Source organism: Condylura cristata, unplaced genomic scaffold, assembly GCF_000260355.1.
Source record: "Condylura cristata isolate star-nosed mole 26May11 unplaced genomic scaffold, ConCri1.0 scaffold00021, whole genome shotgun sequence".
In the NCBI taxonomy this organism is placed as follows: domain Eukaryota; kingdom Metazoa; phylum Chordata; class Mammalia; order Eulipotyphla; family Talpidae; genus Condylura; species Condylura cristata.
This window is the reverse complement of record NW_004567122.1, coordinates 2,089,477-2,099,112: the sequence shown is the minus strand read 5'-3', so window position 1 is coordinate 2,099,112 and position 9,636 is coordinate 2,089,477. Positions and strand designations below refer to the sequence as shown.

Below are 9,636 nucleotides of genomic sequence, written 5' to 3'. Positions count from 1 at the left end.
TTCTCAGTGCAGTGCTTTAACCCGCTGCGCCACCAGGGAGGGCCACAATTTGGTTTTAAATAAATTAATGCACATGCTATAAATGGTGACTTTTTGATTAAAAAAATTGAAAAAAACTGGTTAAGGGGAAATGTTTTAAAATTTTAATTAAGCAATATCCATCCTATATAAAGAACATTCTAAAATGCTGACCCTTTGCATGAAAGAAAACTAACCTCTAAAACCTTTATTAAAATTACCAATTTATGGCCCTCCCTGGTGGCGCAGCGGGTTAAAGCACAGCACTAAGAAGCTAAAGCCAAGTCCACATGATTTGATTCCCGCCTGCCCCGGAGGTGACCACATGGCATGGCAGACCTCCTGTCTCCCTGCTGCTCCCCTCAGCAATGTACTTCGTAGATCTGCCTGTTCTGCTCCCCATTCTGTCTCTTGCCACCCCTGAGCCTCTAGCCTGTACCCCAGTTCTGTATGCACAAATAAATAAATCTTTAAAATATATAAAAATTAATAAAATAATTACCAATTTATGATATAAGCGCAATTTTTAAAACCCTATGAAAATTAGGTTGCTAGTAAAGTAAGAAAATATAGATAGAAGGTTAATCTGGGGAAACAAGAGTAAAGTGCTTGTCTTCTGCATGGACAAAATACAGAGCGAAAAAAAAAAAGCGAAATATTGAAAATGAAGACATCACTGTATCAATCTTGCCAATGTCTACCAAAGTGAGCACAGAATAGCTTGTTGTTGCTGTTCCTCCAAAGTGCAAAGCCAGAATTATATAGGAAAAATACAAATGGATATAAGCAATAAACATTGGATACTTCTGAAATTTCAGTAACCTCTGAGTAGCACTTGTCAGCATCTTCTTTAGTCTAACAAAATCAACATATTGAACAGGTGAAATAAAATTATCACAAACAAAATAATGAGCATTTGACTTGATGTGATTTGTATGTCTACTTCTGTGGCAAAGAAAATTTAAGGTGAATGTGAAATTAGTCTCACTACTACTTTAAACTCATATGAAACAAATCAATTTAAGTGGAGAACTCTTATGAATTCACTAACAGGTCCAGAAATCGGGAAAAAAAGAAAGTACAATTCAGTCCCTGACTTATAGACAAAAACAGTTTCAATTCAGTTAGCTACCTGTAAAATAGTTACAAAAGGGAATCAAATATGAATCTGGTAACATACTAAAGGACAGGAAAGTTTAAGAAGAGTACCCTGTTTCAAAACACAGAAACAGAGACTCAACTATTAAGTACATACACACAAGCACAAAAAGAAACAGCGTGATGAAGGGAAGAGGTAAAACCTTCAAAGATACTAATAAAAAAGGGGGGAAAAACTCAGAATACTCAAAATCATCATTATGTAAAGGTGTTAAGATCAAGAAATATAACTCAAAAGACCTGTCACCCCAGTTTTGGTGAAACACAAATGCCACTACCACTGACTGAAAACACAAAAAGGATTACAACCAATTATGACTGTAACAATTCCAGTTTGGCTGGGGATTGATAACCCAGGTACCAAATTTAGTAAGAAAATTATATGAATTTTTTTTTAATAAATTGCCACTAAAAACATATCTCACTTTCTTATGAAAGGACATGATGAAATTAAGTTAAACCTGTATTATTTATCTTCATATATCCTCTAAACTTTAGATAATTTTAACACTTTAATGACACAGATATACCACAGTACAATAATATGCTATATATACCTATATATTTTGTTTATTTAATGTATATTTTTCAATATGCATAATTTGTTTTTACAAATATTTGCCTAGAATAAGGTCTAGTTTTAAATTGCTAATGGTAAATAAACCAGGATTAAGAAAATGTATATCATCTGAAACATTCACCAAAAACAATTTACTTGTAACTAAATAATTTGGTAAACAAAACATAAGAAATGCAGAGTTAATTGAGAACATGCGGAACAGGTCAGCAGCAGCAAAGAAAAATATTAGTGGAAACAATACTTGAGCTATGAAGTCTTAAAATACTGAGGCATATGTAAAATATTATAGATGCTAGAAGCTATCTTTAATTAGATATTGTTAGGGATAATGAAGATACCGTTAGCAACAGCCTCCTTGATAGATATTAACAGGTAATAAATCCTAATGTTTATTTCTATCTTTAATCTTCACCCAATCATTTCCTTAACATTTGACAATACAATATGCACTCTAGTCATAACAATGCCAAAGGTATAAGCTACTATCACTCCTCCTTATACAGACATATTGAGAACTTATTATAAGAGTAATGAAAGCAATAAAAAGGACATGGACTTAGAACTCCAAGAGATCTCAAGTCATACAGTTATCTTGTCATTTTTCATTTCAGCTTCACAATCTTGTGAGATAACATTTCCACTTTAAACTCAGAAATCATCATTTGACAATAAAGTATTCCATTCAAATATCAAATGGAAAGTTCATGATTTTTATCTATGCTTGTCACTCCAAAACTCATGCTACAACTCATTTTTACAGTGTTTGTCTTGATGAAGAAAAGAGTAGAAAACCTGAGGGAGCATCCCAAGGTTGGAACCTGACTCATGCAGGGAGATGGGGGCGGAGGGAACTAAGGTGACCACTGACCCAGTGATAGAGACTCCCATTATCAGACGCAGTAGGGAACATGGGAAGCACTGACCTGAGGGTAAAGATGCAGAGACTGGGCCCACTGAGGGATTCCATAGTTATCCCAAATCAGCAGCAAACAGGCCACTCCACAGGGACTCTATCAGAACTGTCTCTGCACTGGCTCAGGGCAGCAGTCCTCTCCCACCTGTGCCCATGCTTCTTCCCACCCATTCTCTCCCTCTGTAGGGCAGTGGCCTCCTGCCAGCCCATGACCTGCACTATGCCGAAGATTCTCTGCACGGACCTCCCTCAGCAGAGGTCGCTCTCCTAAGGCTGCCGCCTGCACCCATGCAGGCCTATCTCAGCAGACCTGCCCCTGCTTATGCACCCTTTCCGGGCAGCTCTTCCTGCCACCCTGTGCCTGTGCAAGTGTCCTGTACTCCCCTGTCCTTTTCCCTAATAAACTTGCTCTCTAAATATAACTGAGTCTCTGTCTTCTGGAGAAACTCGCGGCATGTCACTGTGAGGGCAGCTCTGGTGAAACCTTTCCCAAAGTGAACCCAAGAACCCCGAATTCCAAAAAGACATCGTGTCCTAAGCCTAATTAGACAATGAAAAAACGCCATCCTCCAACATTCTTACATATCTAAATTAAGGGCATTAAGAATCTGACTGGGCACTTCCCAACACCCCCTGTGACGCCACCATCATGCCGCCTCAGGGTGACTGCAAAAGCCTCCTAACTTGTGCTTCTCCTAGCTCTCTCCTCCAGACTATTCTAACTGCAGTCCAAGAGAGCCTTCCTAAAAAGTCTGGTTTTTACCGCCCCGCTGCTCAAAACCTCCACAGGCTTAAATGCTCCAAGTGCCTCATGACCTCTTCCTGCTCTGATTTTTGGCTGCACTTTTAACCTTTGCACTCGACTCTGGTGCACATTTCCTCGTTGTTCTGGCGGGTTCTGCGACGCAGCTTTGGTGATGGCCGGGTCACCGGCGTGCACCGGTGTCACTGCAGCTCCCAGAGATGTGGACTTGCTGGAGTCTCTCACCTGTGTGTCCTTAGCTATCAAGTCATTTCTTCAGCGAGAACGTCCCTGGTCACACCTCTACCTCCTTTCCTGCTTCACTGTTTCTATCCTCAGGACTTCGTCGGTCTAAAGTGTGAGCTGGAGTGACACAGGGCTGTCTGTTCTGTTCTCTGCTCGTTATACAACGCCTAAAATCGTGTCGAGTGACGCTTCGTGATAATTAGTGAATGAATTAATTTCCGTCACCCATATCCCAGCCTCCATTTCGTGTTCTTTCTCTCTCTCTTTCTCTCTCTCTCTCTCTCACTCTCTCTCTCACACACACACACACACACGTTTGTGAACTTTCACTCGCTCACACACACACACGCTTGTGAACTTTTTCATTTTCCAGTGACATTCTTTCCCCCCGCCCCGTACCCCATTTCTCCACCTTGGTCTCCTCAGAAAGTCCCCAGCACGCTCTCCCCCACTCTCCTTCAGCCCAACACTGCTGCTGGCGTCAGCAAACTTCCCACAAGCGCCCGCAGGCCAGGCCCAAGCTCCCCGACTGGAGTAAAAAGAAGGAGGCTGCGACCGTCGCCCTCGCCTGCCCCAGGACCCTCGGCGAGCTTCACTCACATGAAGCGCAGGTCAGGGCCCCGCCGGCTCCTGCCTCAGCCCGCAGCCCGTAGCGTGGGCCTCGCACGCGCGACGACGCTGAGACAGGACCCAAACGCCTGCCCCACCAAATGCCTGAGCGCGCCACGGAGAAACCCCCAAATTCCGCTAGCCCCTTTCCTGTTCGCAGCGCATCTTGCTCCCCGTTTCCCAAGCCCTTAATCCATAATGTAAACGACCCCGCACTTTTTCTTCGCTACGTTGGTCGTCTGTTTGGGCAGCGCGATAGACGCCCCTCGTCGGGGTCTTTGTTCGCTGCTGCGTCGCGGACTCTCTGACGTCAGAGGACCTGACTGAACTGAGCGTGAGGGGAAGCGCTGGGACCTGTCAGTGACGTGGGCCGGGCACTTGCTCCCGGCCGTAGTAGGAGTTTGGGTTCTGGCTGACTAAGTTCGCCCGCCAAGGGCAAGCTCGGCGCTCCCGGCGCCCCAGGAGCCGTCCTGTGCCTCACGTCCCTGAAATGCGTGGCCTGCTGCACTAAGCTGTCGCGGCAGTCGCAGGCGCAGCGACAGCGCTGAGGCCGGGGGAGAAGCGCTATCCCCCGTCTTTGTGCCGCCTGCACCCCCCGCCTCACAGGCAGGTATCTGGGTGTCCCAGTTTTCCGTGGCTCGTGGGGGGTTGGCGGGGGGTCGGAATGGCAGGGGCAGCGACGGCTCCCGCGTCTCCGCCGGGAGGGCCAGAGCCCACACCGTGCGGCTGTGGCTGCAACTCTGTAGGTCCTTGGGGAGCTGCGCCTGCCTCCCCCCAAAGTCACACGTCACCCGGCTCCGTTGGAAAGTGTAGGTGAAGCTTCGACAGTCACCACGTGCCACTGCTGAAAGGTTCAAGAAGATGAGAGCAGGAGAAACTCGCCTCAGGACAAACTCAGTGTGTGCCCCCCGTTTCAAAGATTGGGGAGTTGTGGAAATGGCACCTTCCCTTGCGCAGTGGGAACGTCCCGAGGAGAAAGGAGGTTGCTTCTGCCTTGTCGGTGGCCGGCCTCCAAGGCCTCGTCCTCGTTAGCTGTGACAGAAAGGCAGTTTTTGAGGGAAGGCGTCTGACAGAAATGGGCTGCTCTGAATTCCCTGTTGAAATGCGGGGACTGCGCTTTCGAGATGGTGTCTTTTGTCCTAGGGCCGACCCTCCCCTCACCACCACCCCCAACCCCTGTGAGTCTTTGATTCCAAGCCCATAGAAGACAAAATGTGTCTCTCACGCCCTTGCTAGCCCACGAGTGGAAGACACCTGCCTTCACGTGCGAGCTTCAAGGCATCTGCTGAGTGAAGGGATCTCGAAACCCAACCACTTGCATTGTTTTTCCTCCACCGATGTCTCCTCCACCAGTGTCTCGCCTCAGGTTTTTATTGCTACCTTGTTCCCACTCAGCGAGTGTAGCTGGCGAGCGCGTTTTTCATGTGTGAGCCCTTTTGTGTCGCCATGAAAGGCAAAGTGGCAGCCCAACAACCGAGTGGTTTATCTTTTTGAATAATTAGCATTTTCGTTATCTGGTTCTTGAATTTTAGCGGCCTAGGTAATAGCAATGGCTGCGTGAACACCCCCGTAGGATGCTGCCCTGTAGAGCGACTCCATGCTGGAAAAGAAGAACACGGAAGCCCCCTTTCTAACATCAGGCCTGTTCTCAAGAAGCGAACACGTTTAACCTTTTCTAGTCTTAGATCTATATGTTTAGTAATGAGTTAAATTCCTCACTCTTTTATTTATTTTTTTTAATGCTTTAAGATAGCCCGCATCACCCACAACATATTTTCTCCCAATTTTGGAAGTGATCACAATTAGTTTCCTTGATGCTTAGTTTTTAATTCCAAATGATAATGCTTTTCACATCAACTTATAAATACATATGTCTCTGGTTGTAATGGTTAACAGTCACTGTATGAGTCAGAGGTGTGTGTTACCACACCAGGCCCACCACCACAGTCCTGATAGGGGGTGTCAGCAACGTTGGACCCCTCCTACCTTTGCTCCCCAACCCTCACCTGCCCACTCTGCTAGCCTGTTTTACGGATTTCTAGGCTTTGTTTTGGTTTGTGTTTTCTAACCCACAGTCTTGTTTCTCTGTATTCCACATGTACATGAATCCCTCTGGTATTTGTCTTTATCCTTCTGGCTTATTTTACTTAGCATAATCTCTCCCCACCCTCAGTTTCATCTATGTTGTCAAAATGGCAAAAATTCATCTTTCTTTCACACTGAGTAATATTCCATACTCTATACCACAACTTCACTAGTTTGGCACTGAGGCCATTGACCTGAATTGGCCATTATAACTAGTGCTGCAGTAAAAAGAAGTGAGTGTTTTCGCAGTCTTCACATAGATACTTAGTGGTATCGCTAGATCACGTGATAGATCCATATTTTTGTGGTATCACTAGATCACGTAATAGATCCATATTTTTTTGGACCCGTCCGCTGTTCTTCATAAGGGCTGCACCTGTGTACGTTCCCAGCAGCAGTGTACAAAGATCCCTTTTCTTTACATCCTCACCAACACTTATTGCTTCTGGTCTTTTCCATATAAGCCAGTCTTGCAGTCTGAGATGGTATCTCATGGTGGGTTTGGTCTGTAGTCTGGATATTTTAGTTGTTTCCAGTTTAGGAATATCAGCATCAGTATCACTCTGATGTAGCCCCTGCCTGTGTGTGTTAGCTTCTGCAGGAATGGAAGAGAAAACAGTAGCAGGCTCTTTCCAAAGTGAGAGTGTGAATTTAATTTATGTTTCCACTTACGTGAAGATGAAATTTTGTTTTTCCATATCCTCTTAACAATATGATTTGTCTAATTTCCTCGTTTTTGCTATCTTAGGTGCATAAATTCTCATTGGTTTTAATGAAATTTTAAAATACGTACATATATTAGTCATTTCTCTTTATTCTTATGTGAAATATATTTTTCCTGGGCTTCTATTTCATGCAATAGATAGAATATCTTCTCAAATCTTTCTAAATTTATTATAGATGGTTTTGGCTTTGATCTCATAAATTATATCCTTTAGTTCCAGGGCAGATATTTTGTTTCTTCCCTTATTCCTCACCCTTTATGTTGTATTCTTTCCTTGCCTGTGTTATGGATGTTAGATAGTCCATGGTTTAAGAATTAACGATGCTGTCCAGAGGCTTGGCATAAATGAATAAGCTCATTGGCTGGCATACTTAGTTTTAGAATGGCTGGGTGGGCAGCCAGATCTTAATTGGTGTCCTACAAATTCTAAAATTAGGAAGAATTGCACTTTTCACCAGTGCCCACACAAGCAGTGTTATCTTCAGAGTTGGCTTAATTTTTTCAAAGAATCTTGTCTACTTTGCTTTCAAGGTAATAACTGTTCAGGATTGGGTCATTCTCCACCCCTCACTCTGTGAGAAGGGAAGTTCTTAGTGTTATGTGGATTATTTAAGCTTTAGATGATGAAGAGAATACTCTTATTGATTAGAATATGCAATAATAAACTTGAATTACTCTTTAAAACAGGTGTTAATGAAGATGAAATGCATTACCTTTTCCTTTTTATGCCATCTTTGCTTTTTATTTATTTTAGATCAGTAATATAAAATATGATTGAGTTTCCATCATCAATATTATATTGGAATTTTTTTAACTTTGATTTTTTTTTTAAGTGTAAAGTGCCCAGTTGGCTTTTCCCTGCAAGTAATGTATTATTTAAGGTGAGAAAATGCTAAGGTAATGCTTGGTTGATCTTTCATAAGAGTCTCTCGTTTTCTAGGTTATCTTGGAAGATTAAGGACCCTGAATATGTTTCCTTTGAAAGATGGTGAAATGGGTGCGTTTACCTTCTTTGCCTCAGCTCTGCCACATGATGTGTGTGGAAGCAATGGGCTTCCTCTCACACCAAATTCCATCAAAATTTTGGGGCGCTTTCAAATCCTCAAGACCATTACCCACCCCAGATTGTGTCAATATGTGGATATTTCTAGAGGAAAACATGGTGAGTTGGATTTTTTCCCTCCTGTTCTTTACTCTGTCATCACAGTTTGGTTATAAACATGTGGCGAATATTGTACATGCACACACACATTTTCATGCCTTCCCATTTATGTGCAAACCTGCCAAGAGAAACACAAACTCTTTAGCAAGGTGTGGCTTAGAAGGTCCTTCCTGATCTAGTCCCACTGTATTCCTTAAGTATATTTCTGTAGTTACCACCACCTTCATCCTCATGCCAAGCCTAGTCATACGAGTTTTCCTGACTACTGTCTCCCCTCACATACCCCTATTTGTAGACCTTGCTATTTTCTGACATGAGTTTTGCTATGTCCAGTGTGTGTGTGTATATGTGTGTGTGTGTGTGTATATAACGTGTAACTTTTGTCTTTCCTGAGGATCCTTAGTTCTTGGAAATAAGAACACAATAACTTTAACTCTGACCTCATCAGATAGAGCTGCAGTACTGTACCTAGTATACAAGGAACATGCAATAAGTGTTTGAATGATTGAACAGCCACGTCTGAGTGATTCATGTTGTTTAGATCTGGGAATCCAGACTCTTAAGTTTTCTCTTTTAGGGAAACCTTCTGTCTATAAGGGTGTAAATTTAAGAAGTAAATTTAAGTTCTGATGTTAGAAACTTTAGAATTTTTTATAGGAATGTATGTTGTGAATTAAAATAGTAATTTGGGATAGCTCTCTGAATGCAAAGGAAATTAGTAAATTTTCTTTTGTCTCTTTGTATGGGACTCTACTTAGAGAACTGAAGTGAAAGCTTGACCGCTTATTGGTTAAATAGTTTCACTAGCACTTTGTTTACTGCTTTTTCAGTAATGTGGTTGAGTTTTTGTACTCCATATCATCATCTATTTGGGCTGCTTTTTTACTTTTTAAAGACTTACTTATTTATACATAAAGGAACTGGGGTACAAGCCAGGGGTGCAGGGGGTGGGGTGGTAAGAGGATTCACAAGGGACAGAGCAGGGAGCAAAAGAGGCAGACTGACAGATATATACTGCTGAGGATAGCAGAAGGTAGAATAGGAGAAGTCTGCTGTGCCATGTGAGTCTCCTGCCCAGCTGGGGGTTGAACTCATGCTGCATTGGCTGTGGATTATTTGGGCTGCTTTTTAAAATCATTAAGTCAAGTGGCTTATGAACAACACTCTTTTCTCATAGTTCCGGAGACCACAAGTCTTAGATCAGGCTAAATCTGGCAGCAGATTCAGTGCCTGATGAGGCCATCTTGCTCACTGACAGCCTTCTCACTGTGACTTCACATAGTGGAAGGGGCAAGGGAGCTCTTGGGGCTCTTTTATAAGGTGGTAATCATACTCCCTGAGGACGTAGAACTTCCAAAAGTTCTTGTTTGCAAACTCCATCACATTGGGGATTAATTTT

The 9,636-nt window shown here is 43.0% G+C and overlaps 1 protein-coding gene across 2 annotated transcripts in view; it reads right to left on the bottom strand.

Moving 5' to 3' along the window:
• Window positions 1–4,280, bottom strand: part of AIMP1 (aminoacyl tRNA synthetase complex-interacting multifunctional protein 1) — a 20,112-nt gene extending 15,832 nt beyond the window's left edge. Inside the window, exon 1 of one of the 2 annotated variants that reach the window (XM_004686600.2) lies at window positions 4,258–4,280. In XM_004686600.2, the coding sequence (XP_004686657.1) occupies window positions 4,258–4,259 (2 nt within the window). In that variant the 5' untranslated portion in view covers window positions 4,260–4,280. Of the gene's footprint in view, window positions 1–4,069; window positions 4,236–4,257 lie in introns of those variants that run through there. The other variant, XM_012727684.1, reaches the window with a different exon arrangement.
• Between the last annotated feature and the right edge of the window lie 5,356 nt (window positions 4,281–9,636).